The following is a 21,762-nucleotide window of genomic DNA, read 5'->3' as shown; positions in this document are numbered from 1 at the left end:
TGAGCATTCCATCCAGGTCCTTTGAAATATATACGAGGCTCATACCTGTATAGATGTGCTTGGAACTGGTAACTTACAGTGTCTCTGTCCCCTGTAGAATGTGAGCTCATGGGAGAGGGTCAGGGCTATGAAGCTTGCAGGGCAGGACTCACTGGGTCCCTTTTCCGGACAAGAACCCTGTTGCCCAAACACGTCACATCACTCGCTACAACGACACGCATGAGAACAAGTCCTCACCCTTCCACACTGCTGCTTGTGTGCGGACATCCTCTGTCACAAAACAAGGGGAAAGGCACACACTTTGATGTTTCACATTTGAAAAACGTCCTCTCCCGGCATTTAGAAGGTTGAGGCAGGAGGATCAGAAGTTCAGGCTCATCCCCAGCTGCACAGAATGAGTTCCAGACCAGCCTGTGATAGCCTATCACAAATAATTATTTATCTCATTTTGTAAAGCTCAACCAGTAAGAATCCCTACTAGTCCCCCTCACTACACAAGCTTCACTGACCTTGCTTTTTCTTCATCCATCTCAACCTATCATTATCTGTTTTTCAAAACTAGAATTTCTTCCTAAGCAATACTTCGTGACTTCTTCCCTACTAACCAATACATCTCAAACATCTTTCCAGAATCAGAGCTTCCAAAACCACACTGTGGCAAAAACAGAAAAGGTTTAGACAGCCCTGAGCAGGCAGGGTCCCACCTCGCCTCCGTCTTAACTACAGCTCTGTGCCCAAGGAAGGAGCGTGTCCACGCATGCACACGAAGCAAAGCTCAATGAACGGATTTGCTCTTGGCGCTTGGTACACCATTTTCCTGTCAAGACCGAGACCATTAGGGTTAGAAAGTGGAGGCAATTAGCTGAGCACTGTCTGGATGGAGGATGGAGAGAAGAGAAAAGGCTGCGGAGCACAGCATGTTAGGTAGAGTCTGGAGTGAGGGGGTCTCACCAGGCACCTGCTTGCTCTACTTCTTTTTCTCCAGACAGGGGGTTGGGTAGCAACCCAGATACTTCCCTGCATTCTGTCCTGCTCTGCTGCCCCCACCTCCCTACCTTAACGCATGTGGGAGTGGATCTGGAGCTGAGGTCAGAGGTTATGGGGGGGCAAGGGTTCACCTGGGGGACAGGGAAAGGAGTCATATTGCCTCTGTAGATTTCTAAGCACCTGTCTAGAATGTCTCCCAGAACCCTTCTTCAGTCCCTGGGCCACTCCACTTCTCTGACAGTTGGGTTTTCTCAGCCCCTGCTTCTCCAGGAGCAAAGGGTCTTCCTCCAGCACACAACTGCCCTGCCCCCTCTGACTCCACCCAGTCTGTACACCTAAGATTGTCACCACCCGGAGCTGACCACTTCCTGCTTGGTTGAGTATGCTCAGTGCTCACCTTCCCAACCCTCCTCCTGCTCCAGATTTCCTAAGCAAGGTCTCCTGGCCTCCTCATCCCTCCTGGCCCTCCAAACTGCTGTGCAGATTGCTGGATGGGACCTGCTGGAAACCTTGTCCATTCCCTCCCTTAAGCCTCCCTAGCTATGAGTAGTGGGCTAGGAGACCTGGGCTCAAGATGTTTTGGTTTTGTATTATGGTGTCATGTCATCTAGGCTGGCCTCAAACTTACTACGTATTACAGGATGACCTTGAACTTCTCATCCTCCTGCCTCCACCTCCCTAGTGCTGTAATTGCAGGCATGGAGCATCGCTGGTTTATACAGTGCTGAAGATGGAAGCTAGGGCCTGGTGCACGCTAGATAAGCACTCTGCTTAACTGAGCCATATCCCAAGACCCTGGTTTCAGGGTTTAACTGCCCCAGCTTGAAGATCCTAGGTCAACATTCTAATCTGAGATTCTCTTTCGTTACCATAAAATGGAGGTTGTAATTCTCCAGTCTCTTGGGATTCCTCTGAGGGTCAAATGAGATAAGGGGATAAGGGAGTTTTTCTCAGGGAGAGGAAAAGGAAACACGGTAAGAGGTTAATGGCGGGGGGGGGGGGGGTAGCAGAGAGATGGCTCAGAAGTTAGAATGTGTACAGCACCTCCAGAGGACCTGAGGTTAGTTTCCAGCATCCATATCAGCTGCTCCAGACTGTCCATAACTCCAGCTCCATCTGTAATTCCAGCCCTCTTCTGGTCTGCAGACACCTGACAAACACTTGCATATACCTACGCATACGTAATTTTTAAAAAGTCCAAATTATTAAAAGGGTATGTCTGCATAATAAAAAATAAGTTCCTCATACACCCAGCTTCCAGGCTCCCAGGTCCCCTCCCCAAAGACAACCTCTGTTTACAGGGACATTCAGTTCACACACAAACTGGTAAGAATTTTAGTCTGGCTCCTGCCCCTGCTGTGTCCCATTTCAGGAAGTCCCCAAACCTGTGAACTCAGGCCAGGCCCAACAGTTTCCAGCCTCTGGCCTTGTGGAAGGGGGGGGGGTGTGTGCAGTGAACACTGGCATGTGTTTGTGCACACGTCTGGGACTCACTCGATAAACTCCAAGAAGTGCCAGGGCTAGATGGAAACCTCCTTGATGCTGAACGGTGGGGCTTGCCCAGGAAAGAGGATATATTCAGTGACAGCTACAAGACAGTTGTGCCTTCCTCGATTTCCTCACCCACCTGAGCTGTCACTAAGTCTTCTGGTCTTGGCCAGTCTGTTAGCCGAGGTTGGATCTGACAGTTTTAATTTGCATTTCTGTCACCATGGGCCACCTCGTACATGCCCTTCCCCCACCTCACAGGCTCCTTCTGCTCCTTCTCAAGGCTTATCACTCTTCCCAATGGCGTCCTCCAGATCCTGGATGTCCAGGACAGTGACACAGGCTCCTACCGCTGCGTGGCCACCAATTCCGCCCGCCAGCGCTTCAGCCACGAGGCTTTCCTGAGTGTGGCCCTCAGAGGTAAGGGGATAGGTGAAGAAAACCTGAAGCTTTCTGGGGATGAAAGGGATCAGGCAAGATCTTCAGACAAATGATTGGATAGTAGTTCTACATGAAGACAGAACTGGGGTTTGAGAACCAAACCCCAACTTCCAGTGGAGGGGTCCTTCCTTCTCACCAGGTGTATGTGTTTCCTAGAATTAGGCAGGAACTGGTGAGCAGACGAGGTATCAAAGGAGAAGTGTCAATGCCTCCATAGGTCTCTGGTTCCCTTTCGCCCTCGGGTGCCCTAACTGACCCACTCTCCCTTTCCTATACCATCAGTCTGGCTCCTGCCGCTTGTACGCCGGTCCTTTTCTTTCTGCCTTTCTTTCTTTCTCTTCTTCTTCTTCTTTTAAATATTTATTTATTTATTATGGATACAATATTCTGTCTGTGTGTATGTCTGCAGACCAGAAGAGGACACCAGACCTCATTTCAGATGGTTGTGAGCCACCATGTGGTTGCTGGGAATCGAACTCCGGTCCTTTGGAAGAGCACGCAATGCTCTTAACCGCTGAGCCGTATCTCCAGCCCCTTCTTCTTCTTCTTCTTCTTCTTCTTCTTCTTCTTCTTCTTCTTCTTCTTCTTCTTCTTCTTCTTCTTCTTCTTCTTCTTCTTCTATTTTTACATTTATTTTTGTGTGTTTGTGCACACGTCCATGACAAAGAGAACAATTTGTAGAAGTCAGTGTCTCCTTCCAATAAGTGGGTTCCTGGGATCCGACTTATGTCTCAGGCTTGGCGGCAAACACCTTTAGCTGCTGAGCCGTTTTGTGAGTCCCTTTTCTGCTTTTCTTTGAAAGGCTCCTGCCGGGATAAGATATGGGCAAGGGCACCCCCTGGTTTTGGGGTCACAAAGACCTGTTTTGAATCCTTATCCCTCAGCGTGGCCCTGGTCTGGCGATCAAATGTCCAGCTTAGAGGGGTGAGAATAACAGCTGAGATGGGAACGCACAGTGTTTGGCGCTCAGCAGCTGCTTAACAGATCTCACTTCAAGCCTCCCCCAAGGTCGCTCTCTTGTGCCATTCCTCCCTTCTCTGATCCCATCCTCTCCTCCCTGGCTTCTCTAAAACGCTGCTCAGGGAGATCTTTGCGCTCTCTTCTGCACTGGGTCTCTGCCTCCCCCTGCTGGACAAACAAGGTGTTCACCATTTAGCGGTGCCGAGAGAGTATTGGACAAAAAACACAATGTGAAGCTTCCTGGCTGAAAATTGGAGCCCAATCCTTGCTTTTGCACTTAGGAACCCCCCTTCCCGGCGCTTTGGGAAAGGGACCTGCCTAACTCACACAACGCCTTATCTGTCTAGGCAATGCTAGATCTAGAACTGAGTGCTGGATCCAAGGTAGAGGCTGGGTAGGATGGATTTGGGAGGAAATATGGGTATGATCTGCCCAATCATTTGAGGAAGGATTCATTTGTGTCGGAGAGCATTCTTGTGGCTCCAAGATAAGCCCTGAGGCCTAAGTCAGCTCTTTTGAACTTAGTAGCTGTTTTCCCCCTTCTGACATAAGGAATTTTGATGCCCCCTGCTCCCCTGGCTCAGCCATTACAGGAGCAGCAGGTGGTAGGTAGACCCCATCCTCCTATTGTCTCTCCAGGGTCCTTGGAGGCTAGCAGGGGCCAGGATGTGGTCATTGTGGCAGCCCCAGAGAACACCACAGTAGTGTCTGGACAGAGTGTAGTGATGGAGTGTGTGGCCTCCGCTGACCCCACGCCTTTTGTGTCCTGGGTCCGACAGGGTGAGTGTGGAGGGAAGAGGCGAAGAGTGGGGGAGTGGTCGGGATGGTACAGTGTCTCACAGGCTCTAAGTCAGGAGCTACCTAAAGATGGAAGGAGAGGACTGGAGAGATGGCTCAGTGGTTAAGAGCTCTGACTGCTCTTCTAGTGGTTCCGAGTTCAATTCCCTGCCCTCTCTGGCCTGCAGACATACATGCAGACAGAACACTATATATATATTACATAAATCTTTTTTTTTTAAAAAAAGTGTAAAGAAGGTTGTATTTAAAAAGCCCAGTGGTGGTGGCTTATGCCTTTAATCCCAGCACAGAGGGAGGCGTATCTCTGAGTTCAAGGCCAGCCTGGTTTCCAAAGTGCGTTCCAGGAAAGCCAGGGCTATACAAACTCTGTCTCAAAACACAAAAAATAGAACACCAAAAAAGAAGGCTATATTAAATGCATGCCCCACCCACCAGAGGCCACCTCCCATCTCTCATCTTCCATCTATCTAGGGATCAGAGTTCCAGGTTTAGGACCAGAGGAACTGGGATTCTTCAAGCCAGTCACTGTGATCCTGCTTTGTCCGGGAGGGTGGGGAGGGTCTCCTAAGTTGAAGAGGACGTGGAGGGACAGCCCCAGAGTCCCCCTCCAACCTGCTCCTTCTCTGTTCCCAGATGGGAAGCCTATCTCCACGGATGTCATCGTTTTGGGCCGGACCAATCTACTCATCGCCAGTGCCCAGCCCCGGCACTCTGGTGTTTATGTCTGCCGAGCCAACAAGCCCCGCACCCGCGACTTTGCCACCGCTGCAGCTGAGCTCAGAGTGCTGGGTGAGGCCTGGAGCTGTGGGACACTAGGGACAGTTGGGTGTCAGAGGGAGGAGAGGGGTTGCTAGAAGATGAAGCGTGGAAAGGGGTAACATACATGGAAGGAATCTTTGGAGGATAGAGTGGAGAGAGTTGAGACAGGGATGGAGAGGGGTATGTAAAGCCTGGTTTGGATGATGGAGAGAGAGAGAGTGGGTGAGCTGGAGTGGGGTGAGGTTATGGGAGGAGATAGTGGAATGGACTATATGGTGTGAAGCCTGGAAACCAGAATCTGGACATGGTAGCTCTTGCCTGCAATGCCATCACCCGGAAGGTTGTAGCAGGAGTGTGGGTTCGATGTCAGGCCCTGAAAGAGAGAAGAGCTATCTAGGAGGGGCCAGAGCAAGTGGGCAGGCGGGTGGACCCAAGCTTGGCCCAGGTGACTAGGGGAGAGGACCTCAGGGAGAGACTGGGGGTGCGGTGTTGGGACGCTTGAGACTCTCCTGTCTCCAGGGGCTCCTGCTATCTCGCAAGCGCCAGAGGCTCTGTCGAGGACACGGGCCAGCACTGCGCGTTTCGTGTGCCGCGCGTCGGGGGAGCCACGGCCCACGCTACGCTGGCTGCACGACGGGGTCCCGCTGCGACCCAACGGGCGAGTCAAGGTGCAGGGCGGTGGTGGCAGCTTGGTCATCACGCAGATCGGCCTGCAGGACGCCGGCTATTACCAGTGCATAGCAGAGAACAGCGCAGGAACCGCGTGTGCGGCCGCGCCCCTGGCGGTGGTGGTACGCGAGGGGCTGCCCAGCGCCCCGACTCGGGTTACAGCCACGCCTCTGAGCAGCTCCGCTGTGCTGGTGGCCTGGGAGCGGCCTGAACTGCACAGCGAGCAAATCATTGGCTTCTCCCTTCACTACCAAAAGGCAAGGGGTATGTATACTCAAGACCAAGTGGCCCCACTTAGGGCAGCCACGGGTTAGATGACTGAAGGATTGCCCGGTGGGGACCTCTGCGGATGGGGTGAGGGGCAGCGATCTAGTATTAGAGTTCGGAGCCGTGCATATACTCCCCTGAAAGGATGCTTGCTTTTACAGGGTTAATGGAGCCGTCGTCCACCCTAGTTAACTAACTGCAGTAGTAACTACTTAACTAGACAGCACAAGGAACTTCCTGACCAGTTCTGGAATTAATACAATGGGTAGACTAGAAGGCGAGGGCCTTTATACCCGTCAGCCTAGACTGTCTTCCACGATTTAGCTATACATAGACCATTAGGATCCCCAGACCAACTCCCGACTGGTAAGACCTGAAGTGAGTGGGCTGCGACGGTCCTTTTGTCTCCTGTGCCACCACCTCAGGAGTGGATAACGTGGAGTACCAGTTCGCAGTGAACAATGACACCACAGAGCTGCAGGTTCGGGACCTGGAACCCAACACGGATTATGAATTCTACGTGGTGGCCTACTCCCAGCTAGGGGCCAGCCGCACCTCCAGCCCAGCCCTGGTGCATACACTGGATGATGGTAGGACCTCTGAACCTGCAGTGGCCCGGAGCCCAAGGACATCCCTACCCAGAGACTGTGTACCCCAAGGACCTCTTCCTTACCTTGTGATGTCTTTTGTGCCCTGTAAAGGAGTGGGCAGGGTTTCTTCTTCCCCGTGTAAAATGGGGAAACTGAGGATCAGAAAATGAAAGTGACTTGCCCAAGGTCAGTAGGACAGCTGAGATTTGAACCCTGCTCTTGTGAGTCCCCATATTTTACAGCCCTCCTTCCTTACACCCATGGACCATCCAGCCATTGGATACAAAAATCTTCTGACCCACACTGTCCTCTAGCCTTGGGGTAGGAAGGAGGTCTCCTCATCCTCCAGCTTGAGGCTCCCCGAGAGGCTCCCTTCCCTCCCTCTGATCCTGGGCCTGCTCCTGAGTTGCTGTGTGACCTGGGCAAGTCTCTGACCACTCCTGACCTCGCCTTCCCCGTCAGTGGGGCAGAGCTCATGCCAGCGTTCTTCTGTCTCAGTCCCCAGTGCGGCACCCCAGCTCGCCCTGTCCAGCCCCAACCCCTCAGACATCAGGGTGGCATGGTTGCCCCTGCCTTCAGGCCTGAGCAACGGCCAGGTGGTGAAGTACAAGATAGAGTATGGCCTGGGAAAGGAAGGTGAGTGGGGCTGGGGCAGTGGGGAGCTGCCAGTGGGAAAGGAGGTTCTCCCCCAGATGGGGGGGTCTGTGGGAGTAAGTCCCAGCGGGGCATGGGAAAGCTCTGGAAAAGAGCGGTGGGAGGCTAGAGAGATAGCTCCATGCATAAAGTACATGTTCAAGGCCAAGGACCTGAGTTCAATCCCAGTCTGCCATGGTGGTGGTGCCTGCTTGTAATCCCAGTACAGGGAGGCAGTAGAGGAAAAGGGAAGAAAAAAGCAGAAACAAGATAAGGAGGTGCCATGTGTATAGCCAGCGGAGCCTCCGACTCAGTTTCCTTTCTGTGAAGCAAGCAGTTCACCTAGTTGGTCCTTGGAACCCTTCTAGTTTAAGCACCAGAGAAGAGATGGGATGCTACGGGTGTGCCCACGGGGCATGGGATGTTCTTGTTGGGGAGATTGTGGTGGTCTAGGGGCGCTGATGTGGTTCTAAAAGGAATGGGGGAGTGCAGAAAAGAAAAGAGGCTAGGGTCAGAGTAAAGCTAAAGAGAGAGACAGGAGGCTAACCCAAGGTAGCAGTCAGGGCTCCTGACAGCAGGCACTGCTGGGTGCTCTTGGCTAGCCCTTGGGACTGTACGGACTGTACAAGGGGTGTGTACTGGCTATTTTGACCATAAACAGAGAGGAGAAAAACATGCTTTGGTCTTTTCTTGCTGAACCAAGATTAATGGGCTTCAGCAGTTGGAGCCAGAAGCCCCAGGGTCAGCCTGGAGGCGTAGAGACTGCCTCCAGCTGAGGGGTCAGTGCCCAGAGGACCTCGGGGGCCTAAGTGGAAGAGTCAGTGTGATAAGTTAGAGATCTCGGTTTCCAGATGAAGAACACTCAGCAATCCATCTCTTCTGTCCTAGAAGATCAGGTTTTCTCCACTGAGGTACCCGGAAATGAGACACAGCTTACATTAAACTCACTTCAGCCGAACAAGGTATACCGAGTCCGAATTTCGGCCGGCACTGGGGCTGGCTACGGAGTCCCTTCCCAGTGGATGCAGCACAGGACACCTGGTGTGCACAACCAGAGCCATGGTATGGAGCTTCAGGGGCAGACCAGACAGGGGGGACGGGGGCCTTGGAACCCCAGGCCACACCCAACACAGACCTGTAATTGTCACCTTCCTCCTCCGCCTCCCTCCCCACCCACCCCACCCCGCCACACACACACTCAATGCATCAGGGAAGCCTTTGTGACCTTTGACAAGTCGCATCCGGAAAGCTTCATTACGACTGTAAGGGGCAGCAGGGTCAGTAATGCAATTATACATAAAGTGGTTGGCACAGAGTAGGTACTCCGTGAGCTGAGAATGTGGCTCGCTTGGTAGAACACTTGCCTAGATGCACAAAACCCTAGGTTCGATCCCCAGCACTGCACAAACCCAGCATGGTGGCCCATGCCTGTGGTCCCAGCAGAAAGATCAGAAATTCAAGATCTGCCTCACCTACATAGTGAGTTTGGGGCCAGCCTGGGATGCGTGAAGTTCTGTTTCAAAGGAAGGGAGGAAGGAATCATTAAATGGTAGCTGCTTTTGCCAGAGGCCTAGTAGTAGAGTGATTAAATGCCCACAAAGTCGAACACTGTTTTCAGACATCTGGCAAGTTACTTGACATCCCGAGCTCAATTTCTATCTGTAAGATATAGGTGATAGCTTTTTTTTTTAGTTTTAGTTTTGTTTTTTATTTGTTTGTTTTTTGAAACAGAGTTTCTCTGTAGGTTTGGTACCTGTCCTGGAACTAGCTCTTGTAGACCAGGCTGGCCTCTAACTCACAGAGCTCCACCTGCCTCTGCCTGGGATTAAAGGCGTGCACTGCCGCCGCTTGGCTGCTTTGTTTTGTTTTGTTTTGTTTTTTACTGGATTATAGAGTTATAAGAATGAAGGGCTGCCAAGATGGCCCAGCTAGTAAAGGGGTTGCTCTTTTTATCAGAGGATCAGACTCCCATTGTCTCCCCAGAATCTATACGATGGAAGGAAATAAATGAGTCCACAACTTGTCCTCTGACCTACACACACACACACACACACACACATAAATAAATACCTAAAATTTTAAAAATCCATATACGAAGTGTTTGAAACAGTGTTTTACACATAGCCAGCCCTCTATTCTTGAGCTCCGAGTAGGGCTCCTCACTCTAATGGTTCCAGACCTCTTTCCTTACCTCTGCAGCCCCTTGTCTGTATTTATTTCAAGAGACTAGCAGAAGCCCCTCTGTTCCCTCTGACAGACGCGCCCCCTGCCGTCTCTTTTGTGCATGCCTTGCAGGCCCGCCCTCACAGCTAGCATGCAGTGCTCAAGACCACCGGGAGGTGGCAGAATGGAGCAGTAGGGAAAGTCCTGGCATAACTCTGTGCTGTGCCCAGCACCCGCTCAGGTTCCTGACGTCCTCACTCATTCTCTTCCCCTTGTCCCCATCATCTCCCTCTGTCCCCAGTTCCCTTTGCCCCTGCAGAATTGAAGGTGAGGGCAAAGATGGAATCCCTGGTGGTGTCATGGCAGCCGCCCCCTCACCCCACCCAGATTTCTGGATACAAACTCTACTGGCGTGAGGTGGGGGCAGAGGAAGAGGCAGACGGTGACCGCCCCCCAGGGGGCCGAGGAGACCAGGCTTGGGACGTGGGACCTGTGCGGCTCAAGAAGAAAGTGAAGCAGTATGAACTGACCCAGCTAGGTGAGCAGGCCTGGGCTTGGGAGGGTCTTGTGAGCTGGGCAAGCCCGGTGCAGGGAGAGTGACCCTCGTGGCCTTCCCCAGTCCCTGGCAGGCTGTACGAAGTGAAGCTCGTAGCTTTCAACAAACATGAGGACGGCTACGCAGCTGTATGGAAAGGCAAGACTGAGAAGGCGCCCACGCCAGGTGAGGAGGCGGCAGGGGGGTTGTGAAAGCATCTTTCCCTCTTTCCCTGATCAGCCAGCAGGCAGTGTATGTGCCACGCTCACTCCTGCTCACCCTCTCGGGCAGGAGTCCTCCTGCTGTCGGATATGCCCCTCATTCTCAAGCTAAGCCGGGCAAATGGGAAGAGTGTGAAAAGGTTTAGGAAACCCCATGCTCGATGCGTGATCCCTGGCTCCAACCTTCAACCTTTAGTTTTTCAACCACATCCACCTATATCGCGTTATCCATCAGATTATCCCATAATTCTTTTTTTTGGGAGGGGGCGGGTTTCGAGACAGGGTTTCTCTGTGGCTTTGGAGCCTGTCCTGGAACTAGCTCTGTAGACCAGGCTGGTCTCGAACTCACAGAGATCCGCCTGCCTCTGCCTCCCGAGTGCTGGGATTAAAGGCGTGCGCCACCACCGCCCGGCTATCTCATAATTCTTTTTTTTTTTAATTTTTTTATTTATTTATTATGTATACAATATTCTGTCTGTGTGTATGTCGGCAGGCCAGAAGAGGGCACCAGATCTCATCACAGATGGTTGTGAGCCACCATGTGGTTGCCGGGAATTGAACTCAGGACCTTTGGAAGAGCAGGCAATGCTCTTAACCACTGAGCCATCTCTTCAGCCCCCTATCTCATAATTCTTAAACAGGGAGAATATCTTTATGGTTTACTTAAAAATAAATTAATTTTATATGTATGGGTGTTGTGTCTGTGCACCACCTGTGTTCCTGGTGTCCCTCAAAGCGAAAAAGGGCTCCGAATCTACTGGGACTGGAGATAAAGATGGTTGGGAGCCGCCATGTGGGTACTGGGAATCGAACCCAGATTCTTTTTTTTTTTTTTTTTTTTTTTTTGCTTTTTTTGAGACAGGGTTTCTCTGTGGCTTTGGACCCTGTCCTGGAACTAGCTCTGTAGACCAGGCTGGTCTCGAACTCACAGAGATCCACCTGCCTCTGCCTCCTGAGTGCTGGGATTAAAGGCGTGCGCCACCATCGCCCGGCTTCAACCCAGATTCTTTAAAAGGGCAGTAAGTGCTCTTAACTGCTGAGCCATCTTTCCCCCCTCCTGTCATATTGCTTCTACTCAGCGTGAACCATAAGCTTGCTTACAATATTTTAAGGTTTGTTTGGATATAATCTTTTAAAATTATTTTTTAATTTTTTATTACATTTTGTTTATTTTGTGTGCACTTGTGGGGGTGAGAGGAGCATCTGATTCTCTTCCGTCACGTGAGCCCTGGGGATCAAATTCAAGTCCTCAGGTTCGGTAACCTTTACCCACTAAACCATCTCTTGCTCCATGTTGGGGGGCAAGGGAGGGTCTGATTTGGTTTTGTTGTTTGTTTGTTTGTTTTGTTTTTCTCGAGGCAGGGTCTCACTATGCTGTTCTGACTGTCCTGAAACTATATGGACCAGGTTGGCCTTGAACTCACAGAAACCCACCTGCCTCTGCCTCCCAAGTGCAGGGACTGAAGGCATGTGCCACTCTGCCCAGAAATTTCACAGCTCTTTGTTGGCTTTGTTTTTGTTTTTGAGACAGGGTTTCTTTGTGTGCCCCTGGTTGTCCTGGCTGACCTCAAGCTCAGATCCACCTATGTTTGCCTCTCAGGTGCTGGGATTAAACACATGTGCCCCCACCACCAGGCTAATTTCACAGTTCTTGATAGTGAACTTTATAGGTGACAACATCCTGTCACAGTGTCACAAGGGCCAAAGAAGCAAAGGGACTCATCTAAGGCCACATGAAGCCTAGACTAACTAGGACCCAGAACCCTGCCTCCCAGGGAAGAGTGGTTCTCACTGTGTTGTGCTGCCCTGAGGCCCTGCGTTGTCTGTCACCTTGAGGACCCATCCTGACACTCAGAAACAAAGAAACCTGGGTTCTAATTCCAGACAGTTCATTTCTCTTCATTGAGCGAGTATTTTACTAAGTATCCGCCATGTACCCGCTCTGTTCTGGAAATTTAGTGTTGAACAACACAAATAAACTTCGTTCTCTTGGAGTTTATTTTATTTTATGCTTATCTAATAAATGGTTGTCAAGAAATAGTATACACTATACCAGACAGTTTTCTACCTGCATTGTAAGTATTCATTAATTTAATCTCATAAGAACTCCCGTGAGGGGCCGGTGAGATGGTTCAGCAGATGAAGGGCTTGCTGCAAGCCAGCTGGCCTGAGTTTGGTTTCCAGGCTCCTCCAAGTTGTCCTCTGACCTCCACAGGCACAGCGTGGCACACCCACTCCCTTTCCTTCACATAACAAATACATGTGTGGCCAGGCAGTGGTGGCGCACGTCTTTAATCCTAGCACTTGGGAGGCAGAGACAAGTGGATCTCTGAGTTCAAGGCCAGCCTGGTCTACAGAGTAAGTTCCAGGACTGGCTCCATAGCTACTGAGAAATCTTGTCTCAAAAAACCAAAAAAATTAAAAAATTAAAATTAAATTTTAAATAAATTAAAGAAAAAAGAAGAACCTCAAGACATAGGTACTGTCACCAGATCCGTATAAGAACTGGAAATGAACTTGGGAGGCAGAGGCAGGCGGATCTCTGTGAGTTCGAGACCAGCCTGGTCTGGTCTACAGAGCTAGTTCCAGGACAGGCTCCAAAGCCACAGAGAAACCCTGTCTCGAAAAACCAAAAAAAAAAAAAAAAAAAAAAAAAAAAAAAAAGAACTGGAAATGAGCCGGGCGGTGGTGGCGCACGCCTTTAATCCCAGCACTCGGGAGGCAGAGGCAAGCGGATCTCTGTGAGTTCGAGGCCAGCCTGGTCTACAAGAGCTAGTTCCAGGACAGGAACCAAAAGCTACGGAGAAACCCTGTCTCGAAAAATCAAAAAAAAAAAAAAAAAGAACTGGAAATGGAGGCACAGAGAGATTGTGCAGCTTCTCTAAAGTCACACAGCTAATAAGCGGCAGAAATGGAATTTCAGCCAAGCCTGGCTCACGATGCATGGCATGCTTTCTTTGTCACATGCTTGTCAACCATGATTCATAGCCGCTCTGGGTGTGACCTTGGCGGGGGGGAAATCACTTCAGTTCTTGGGTGCCTCAGTTGCAGTGGGAATGATGCCACCCAACTCACAGGGTCAAAAGAGAGAGCCAGTGACAGTCATGGTAGCACACAGCTCCAACCCCTGCACTAGAGAGACAGAGGCAGGAGGATGGAGAGTTAGAGGCCAGCCTGGGTTACTACATAATGAGACACTGTCTCAAAAATAAGAAGGAAAAAGACCAAATAAAGCTTCTTGGGGGGGCTGGCGAGATGGCTCAGTGGTTAAGAGCATTGCCTGCTCTTCTGAAGGTCCTGAGTTCAATTCCCAGCAACCACATGGTGGCTCACAACCATCTGTAATGAGATCTGGTGCCCTCTTCTGGCCTGCAGGCTTAATAAATAAATAAATATTTTTTAAAAAAAAGCTTCTTGGGACTATGAGTGTCTGCCCCCTCTCACCACGCTTTGATGTCCCCTCCTAGACCTGCCTATTCAGAGGGGGCCGCCCCTACCTCCTGCCCACATCCATGCGGAACCAAACAGCTCCACCTCCATCTGGCTTCGGTGGAAGAAGCCAGACTTTACCACTGTCAAGATTGTCAACTACACTGTGCGGTTTGGTCCTTGGGGACTCAGGAATGCCTCCCTGGTCACCTACTATACCAGGTATCAGCAAGGGGAGGCGGCAGGGGCGGAGGGGCTGCAGGGCTCAGCTGTGGCGAGAGCTCACCAGGACCTCCATAGGTGTCTCTTCCCTGGCTGCTGACCAGGGTGTAACAGCGAGAAGGGCAAGCTGTCTGGTTCTATCCCGACGGCAGAGCCTGTGGGTCACCGTTTGGTGAGAGTGAGGTACAAGACTAGAAGCTTCCTTCCTTCTGATGGGGCTCTGCCTCCCATCATGCAGAAGAAGGCTCAAGTTGCTGCTAGTCTAACTGAGAGAACAACCGAAAAAGGCAACAGAGACACAGGCTAAGACAAGAAAAGATGCCTCAGAAGTGATTGGTCCCCCAGGTGCAGAATAACTTAATTAATCCAGGAAGGCTTCCTGGAGGCCAGGAGGGTCTGGTTTGGAGTTTAGACGTGGAGTAGCGTACATCCGGTCTCTCTGTGGATTGCCTGGGTGTGTGTGTTGGGGAGGGTAGTGGTCCCAAAGAGCAGCTTCCTCCAGCATAGGGTCTGGCTGGTGACAGGAGCTTATGTCTGGGGTTCTGCCTGGCTTGAAGCCTGTCTGAGGGCACTAGCCCTGTCCCTTCCCCCGGAAGCTCCGGAGAAGACATCCTCATTGGCGGGTTGAAGCCGTTCACCAAGTATGAGTTTGCGGTACAGTCCCACGGTGTGGATATGGATGGGCCTTTTGGCTCCGTAGTAGAGCGCTCCACCCTGCCTGACCGTGAGTAGCCGCTGCCTCTCCCCCATGTGCCACCCATTTGCTGGGTCCAGTGAAGGAGGAAGAAGGGGAGATGGTGCCCTCCCTCATCCCCTAACTTCCAGCCACCCTCCGCCGGGGCTGTGTCTCTGACCCTTCCCTCCCTTCCCTGCACTGCAGGGCCTTCGACACCCCCCTCTGACCTACGCCTGAGTCCCCTGACACCATCCACTGTTCGGCTACACTGGTGTCCCCCCACGGAGCCCAATGGTGAGATCGTGGAGTATCTAATTCTCTACAGCAACAACCACACTCAGCCTGAGCATCAGTGGACGCTGCTCACCACAGAGGGTAAGAGTGCCCTTTCCCTCTCCCAGGTGACCGAGTTAGTCATTAGGACGTCCTTCGGGCTTCTGGGGTTAGAGGCAAAAGCTACTGTCCGGGTGCCAAGTCAGTGGTACTTCTGCCTCCTGCCCCTGCCTTCTGCCTGCCCCCCTGCTCCCCACCCCCACCCTAGGAAACATCTTCAGTGCAGAAGTGCACGGCCTCGAGAGTGACACCCGGTACTTCTTCAAGATGGGGGCCCGCACAGAGGTGGGGCCTGGCCCCTTCTCCCGCTTACAGGATGTGATCACTCTCCAGGAGACATTCTCAGGTACCAGGGAGGAGGGAGGAGGCCTTTGGGGCACCCTGGGGCCCTAAGACCCCTGGATTGGCTCCTGAGGCCCTGCTTTTGGAAACTATACTCTTTCGACTTTGGAGTCCTTGGGGGTGGAGGGTGGGTGAGACAGTGGCAGCTTGGTAGAGGGGCTGTCGTGGTCAGAGGCTGTCAGAGAGATGGTTTTCTGGGAGCTCTGTGAAGGGGAAGTGGGCAGCAAGCTGGACGGGAACTCACAGCTTTCAATTAAGATAAACGTGAGAGCCCAGGGCCGCTATTGAAAGTTGTTACAAATATGAATGGAGTATTAAGCACACATAGGACTGAGGAGATGCTCAGTTGGTAAAATGCTGCCATATGAGCAACAGGACCCGAGTTCAAATGCTCAGCACCCGTGTAAAAGGTAGACACGGCCATTTCCGTTATACCCCCAGTGCTGAGGAAGTAGAGACTGGATGATCTCTGGGACTGAGAGAGGTTGAGGAAATCTTTTGATGTGGACCTCTGACTTCCACAGGACACATACATGCGCCTATGCACCCCCCACATGAACGTCCACATACATTACAGAAACACATGTGTACACACCACACCTAGCCCTCCTACGTTATACATGTATACACCATGAAAGCCCTTGTTGGCAGGTGGGGGAATACGCCACTGAAAAACTGATTCTGTAAAGTCCAGTTTTCCAAGTAGAAACAAGTGGTGTATACCAGGGAAGACCATGGTGGGCTTAGTGTGAGGCCTAATGAGGTTCTGTAACCTTCTATACTCCAGTCAGAAGAGAGGGCGCTTCCAAGACAGGTATGCTGGCACACACCTTTGATCCCAGCTCTCCAGAGGCAAAGGCAGGTAGATCGCTGAGTTTGAGGCCAGCCTGGTCCACAGAGTGCATTCCAGGACAGCCAGGCTACACAGAAAAACCTCATCTCAAAAAACAAAACCAAACCAAAAGAGAAGAAGAGAGGGGTGTCCCCAAAGGGTGGGACTGAGGCTAGCCATCTTCTGCAGAAGCCCCTCCCCTCCTGGATTTACGAACACTGTGTCCTTCTGTCCTCCCCACCAGACTCCTTGGATGTACACTCAGTCACAGGCATCATCGTAGGCGTCTGCCTGGGCCTGCTCTGCCTCCTGGCTTGCATGTGTGCCGGCCTCCGACGGAGCTCCCACAGGTGAACCAGGGAACCATCGGGACTGAAAGGGTTTCCAGGAGAGATGCAGAGTGGAAAAAGGAGCGTATACTTCCCTGCAGCACATGGAGCCTGTTAAAGTTAGGGCTATGGAGGAGGTGTGGATTCAGGGCGGCGTTTGCCCAGCCTATGTGAGGTCCTGCAGAAAAACAGATCAGTAATTTATTTATTAGTATTCCGAGATGAACAATTGAGGCGTTGTTCTCATGAGAATGTGAAATGAACTTAGGGGAGCCCCAGTCTCCCCACCTCGGTAAAAGCAGGCGGAGCCACCCTGTGTGCTTCCTTCGTAGCCCCCAGCAGCGTGAATGGAGAAGCCCAACCTCTCTATATGAGGAAGGGTGCCATTTGAGGGGTCAGGCTGGACGGGCAGTATTCCTCCCTTCCTGGTTGCACATGCCACACCTGGAAACCAAATCCACTCTTGTCTGGCTCATAACTTTGTTCCTGTTGCAGGGAAGCCCTCCCAGGGCTGTCCTCCACAGCCACCTCTGGGAATCCAGCACTGTACTCCAGAGCTCGACTTGGGCCCCCCAGTCTCCCTTCTGCCCATGAGCTGGAGTCCCTCGTGCACCCCCGCCCTCAGGACTGGTCCCCACCGCCCTCAGATGTAGAAGACAAGGCTGAAGTGCACAGCCTTATGGGTGGCAGTGTTTCAGATTGCCGGGGCCACTCCAAGAGAAAGGTGAGATTGAGTCCTACATGAACCCATTCCCAAACTGAACAACAGGGGGTGACAGAGCACAACTTCTGACCGTGAGACATACTCCAGGCCCTGGGCCAGCTAGGGAAGTCTGTGTGCGGTTCCTTATCCCTTGGATAAGGGTAGCCAGCCTTATTTTCACTTGGGAGCACCCAGATCTCACTTCCCTGATCACTTAGGCTGTGGCCAAGTAGGACTGGACCCAGGATAATGTAAGACCCCATAGGCCAGGTCCCCTGGGAGCTGCAGTGGTGAGACACCCTGACCAAGAAGACAGTCAGTCTTCCCATCTCTCACCCTTCCTTTGCAATGAGGAAGAGTCCACCAGGCTTGGGAGCCTCGGGCTTTGCACATCAAGTGTCGTTAGGGTTATGATTCTGCCCTTCCTATCTCCCAACCCAGTGCTCACCCCTGCCTAGGGGAGAGGTTTTAGCATGGGTCCTGTCTGGAGATAGTAGGGGTCCACAGGCCTGGACCATCATTTGTCATCTTCCTTCTTTGCAGATCTCCTGGGCTCAACCAGGTGGCCTGAGCTGGACAGGCTCCTGGGCAGGCTGTGAGCTGCCCCAGGGGAGTGGTCCTAGGCCTGCTCTGACCCGTGCCCTGCTGCCTCCAGCTGGAACTGGGCAGACACTGTTGCTGCAGGCTCTGGTGTATGATGCCATAAAGGTCCGTGTCCTGAGAGGAAGGGGGAGGCAGGAGGGAAGGGCCCTCCATGCTTTTCCAGGGAGTGATGTATTCAGGAGGCCGTGTAGCTTCCAAAGGGGAGTGGGTGACAGGAAGTCCAGTTTGAGGGCAGTTCCTTCTTCACCTGGAACTGAGTGACCCCTCAGATACCCCTCAGAATGGGTGGCATTCTCATTCCCTGCCTTTGCCAGGGGCTGAGCATCATGTCAGGTGGGACAGTCTTTGGTATATTATCTATGGAGAGTCAGCCTTCCTCCATCCGGCATATGTTGGCCATTTTTCTGATAACCATTCTCAGTGATGTTCACCTGGACTTCTGTTCTCTGCTCTGCCAGAGCAACGGGAGGAAGAAGCCGCCCCCAGCCTGCAGGAATCAGGTGGAGGCTGAGGTCATTGTCCACTCCGACTTCGGTGCATCCAAAGGAAGTCCTGACTTCCACCTCCCAGACCTGGAGCCTGAGGAACCCCTGCCTACAGAGGCTCTGCCTTCCACCTCAGGGGTTGTGGATCTGTCTCAAGGAACAGACTGGCTGGGCGTGGAGCTGGAAGGGTGCGAAGAGGCAACCAGTGGGCCAGAGAGGCTCACCTGCTTGCCAGAGGCAGCCAGTGCCTCCTGCTCCTGCCCAGACCTCCAGCCCAGCACCTCTCTAGAGGAGGCCCCTGGAAAAAGCTGTCAGCCCAAAGCCCTGTGCCCTCTCTCGGTCAGCCCAAGCCTCCCCAGGGCTCCTGTCACCTCTGCTCAGCTTCCCTGAGCAAAGGCTGGTGTGGCTCAGGAGCGTGACATGCATGGCCACTTGTGCGTCCTAGCGACAAGCCTTTTGGAGCCTCTTAGGATCCTTTGGCTGGGATGGGGGAGATCTTTACTCACTCCTCCATGTTCTCCACATACGGGATGCTGGAGGGACTTGAGGCCAGCTCCATGGGCTAGACATGTGTGAAGTCCCGTGTGTGCGCTGGTTGAGCTGGGAAACCTCACCCTATGTAGCGGTCACCGTGGCCTAATGGATCCTCCATGGCAGGATGGTGTAACAGTGATCAGTGCCAGCTCTTTGAGCCATAGCGTTGTCACCCAGCCTTTTATTACACTCTGAGAGTGTCTCCAATGCCGTGTCTACGAAGACAGCCCCAGCCCCTCTGCCGTCAGCTGGGCTGAGCTGAGGGCCTGTCAACTCTGCAGGCCCACATTGCAGCTGCATGGCCGTCATCCCCCCTGGCCTCCTAAGGCCCAGAAGGCTGGGGGAGCCCAGCTCAGCCCCCCTCTCCCTGGAGCAACCCTGCACCTAATTTTGTAATATGGGAAGTGCCTGGTTTGGGAAATCTTCTTTCTCCCCGTCCCCTCTTTTGTGCCCCTTCATTGTTCTAGTGATCTGTCTCTTGTTGCCTTGCTCTCTTATCCCAGGGCCCTTCTCTTTCCTGTGATGCCTCTCATCTTCTCACTGCTCTTTCCCTGTCTCTGTGTCTCCCATGCTTGTCATTGTGTCCTGTTTCTCGTCCCTGGCTTCAACCTATGCACCCTTCCCTAACAACATGACTACCTCATGTCTGCTTCAGACCATAGTGTGACCCCTGGGTCCCCACGGCTCCCTGCCAACACCCTTTCCAGGCAAATGATCCACTCAGGGTAGATTTGGGAAAGACCTTTTGGCTTCCCTGGTCCCCTTCTCCTTGGAATTGAGATGGGTAGGTTTTCTATGGAAGTGATGAATCCGGCTGTACCAGGGAAGCTGCAGAAGGGGTAGGGACTGAAACCCAGAGGCTGAGCAAAACGACCGCCACCCATCTGCACAGAAAAATGGGTGTGCGTTTTTGCCACGCAGTTTCCAGTTCTGGCTGAGGCTGGAGGGGATGAGGGTAGCTGAGTTAAGTGAGCAGCAGTAGCTCAGCTCCCTAAACCTTGAACTTGAGTGGATTCGGAGTGGGAAAGGAGTTTCCTCCAAGATGCTAGAAGGGATGTCCCTGCACAGGAAAAGGGTGGCTGGCTCGTTTTGTTAAATGGAATCCTGAGATCATCTTCCCACAAAGGGACAAGCCTGACTTGTACCTCGTGTGTCACGAAAGCCATGCCATCTGTTTGGTGTCTCACCTTAGTCATTCTCCAGGGGTGCAGAATGTGGGACCTTTGCTCTCTCACTGGCTGGCATACCAAGTGTTAACTCTGGCTTCTGGGCCAAATTAGAAATAACCAGTGTATCTTTCCTTTTTTTTTTTAATGTCTTTCAGCAGAGTTGCAGCCTCCGCAGCCCCTGAAAGCATCTGTGTTTATTACCCTCGTGTGTCACTCACGTTTGACACCTCACCTACATTTCCTCCTCCTCCCCTCTTCAGCCAGCCTATGATAACACTAAAGATTATTAATGTGGGTTTCGCGTCTCGTTAAAGACGGGATTGTCACTTGAACTACTTCTCTAGCATTCAGAGTGGCCATGGCCAACACCACTGTGTGTTTCTTCACTGCTTTGAAGGTCAAAAGCCTCATTTTATTTTGTTGGTTAGATTTTTTTCCCCATTGCCTTGAATGAAATAGCTGTTTTAACAGTAGGCTCTTAGCATTACACCACATAGTCATTTCTCATGTTCTTGTTTAACAGGCACTGAGGTTCTGGTTTAAATTAAATAGCTGCAAATGAGACAATTTATAACCCATTAGGTTGGGTGGAAAATTGTTTCTCAAAAGCAAATAAGTAATAAATCTGGTATCTGCCTATAACTCACAGTTGATAAGAAAGTAGCCGTTACACACGAGCATTATATATGATTCGGGCTCCGAGGAACTGGGGAGCGCTCCATCTGTGGCTTTGCAGCAGCAGGTTTTATTAGAAAAGAGTCAATTGGCCTTTTACAGGGTATTAATCCTTTTGTCGCTTGCCATGGATGCCTTAAATTCTTGAGTCTCATTTGAAAATCTTCCTTTTCTCGAAGCATGACAAGTGTACTCAGTACTGACATGCTCACTTATTTACCCATGCTTGGCTTATGCTGTATTATTTAATTGCATTTCCAGCATCATGTTTCCTCTTACAAATATGATATTCTTTAGTGTTACACTAAGGCGTTGATCATATATCTGTCCCTATAATGAATTAATAAACTATTTTCCAGACATGTTGCTCTCTTTTTTAAAAAACATTTCCTTAAAGACTTGTGTCTGTGTGCGCACTCAGGACACACATGTGTAATTGTATGTGTACCACATGTATGCAGATGCTTACGGAGGCCAGAGTGCTTCAGAGTCCCTGGAACCGGACCTTCCAGGAGCTGTAAACCATCCAGTATGGGCACTGAGAGCCAAGCAAGGGTCCTCTGCAAGAGCAGTGAGCACTCTTTTGTTTTGTTTTGTTTTTTCGAGACGGGGTTTCTCTGTGTAGCTTTGGAGCTTATCCTGGAACTAGCTCTGTAGACCAGGCTGGCCTCAAACTCACAGAAATCCACCTGCCCCTGCCTCCCGAGTGCTGGGATTAAAGGTGTGCTCCACCACCCCCTGGCCCAGTGAGCACTCTTAAGCGCTGAACCAGCCTTCAGCCTCATGATAGTTCTTCACGGAACCAAATGACTAGGGTTTCCTCAGTCTTCCTGGCCTAGGAAGTTTATTTCCTGCCAGGATGGGAAATGGTAAATTTTTAGAGGGAAGATGGGTCCAAGAAAAAAAAATCTGGAGCCTC

General features: G+C 51.6%; 1 protein-coding gene across 3 annotated transcripts in view; it reads left to right on the top strand.

The window, feature by feature from the left end:
* Nucleotides 1–21,204, top strand: part of Igdcc4 (immunoglobulin superfamily DCC subclass member 4) — a 37,130-nt gene extending 15,926 nt beyond the window's left edge. Inside the window, exons 4-20 of one of the 3 annotated variants that reach the window (XM_075965473.1) lie at nt 2,759–2,895; nt 4,516–4,656; nt 5,308–5,463; nt 5,953–6,366; nt 6,795–6,959; nt 7,458–7,595; nt 8,484–8,654; nt 10,057–10,293; nt 10,375–10,476; nt 13,979–14,162; nt 14,759–14,886; nt 15,043–15,213; nt 15,380–15,517; nt 16,590–16,695; nt 17,170–17,398; nt 17,921–18,085; nt 18,439–21,204. In XM_075965473.1, the coding sequence (XP_075821588.1) occupies nt 2,759–2,895; nt 4,516–4,656; nt 5,308–5,463; nt 5,953–6,366; nt 6,795–6,959; nt 7,458–7,595; nt 8,484–8,654; nt 10,057–10,293; nt 10,375–10,476; nt 13,979–14,162; nt 14,759–14,886; nt 15,043–15,213; nt 15,380–15,517; nt 16,590–16,695; nt 17,170–17,398; nt 17,921–18,085; nt 18,439–18,855 (3,199 nt within the window). In that variant the 3' untranslated portion in view covers nt 18,856–21,204. Of the gene's footprint in view, nt 1–2,758; nt 2,896–4,515; nt 4,657–5,307; nt 5,464–5,952; nt 6,367–6,794; nt 6,960–7,457; nt 7,596–8,480; nt 8,655–10,056; nt 10,294–10,374; nt 10,477–13,978; nt 14,163–14,758; nt 14,887–15,042; nt 15,214–15,379; nt 15,518–16,589; nt 16,696–17,169; nt 17,399–17,920; nt 18,086–18,438 lie in introns of all 3 variants that reach the window. The other 2 variants (XM_075965472.1, XM_075965474.1) reach the window with 2 other exon arrangements.
* The last annotated feature ends 558 nt before the right edge of the window (nt 21,205–21,762 follow it).

This window comes from Microtus pennsylvanicus, chromosome 3, assembly GCF_037038515.1.
Source record: "Microtus pennsylvanicus isolate mMicPen1 chromosome 3, mMicPen1.hap1, whole genome shotgun sequence".
Classification (NCBI taxonomy): Eukaryota; Metazoa; Chordata; class Mammalia; order Rodentia; family Cricetidae; genus Microtus; species Microtus pennsylvanicus.
This window is presented reverse-complemented; position numbering and strand designations above follow the sequence as displayed.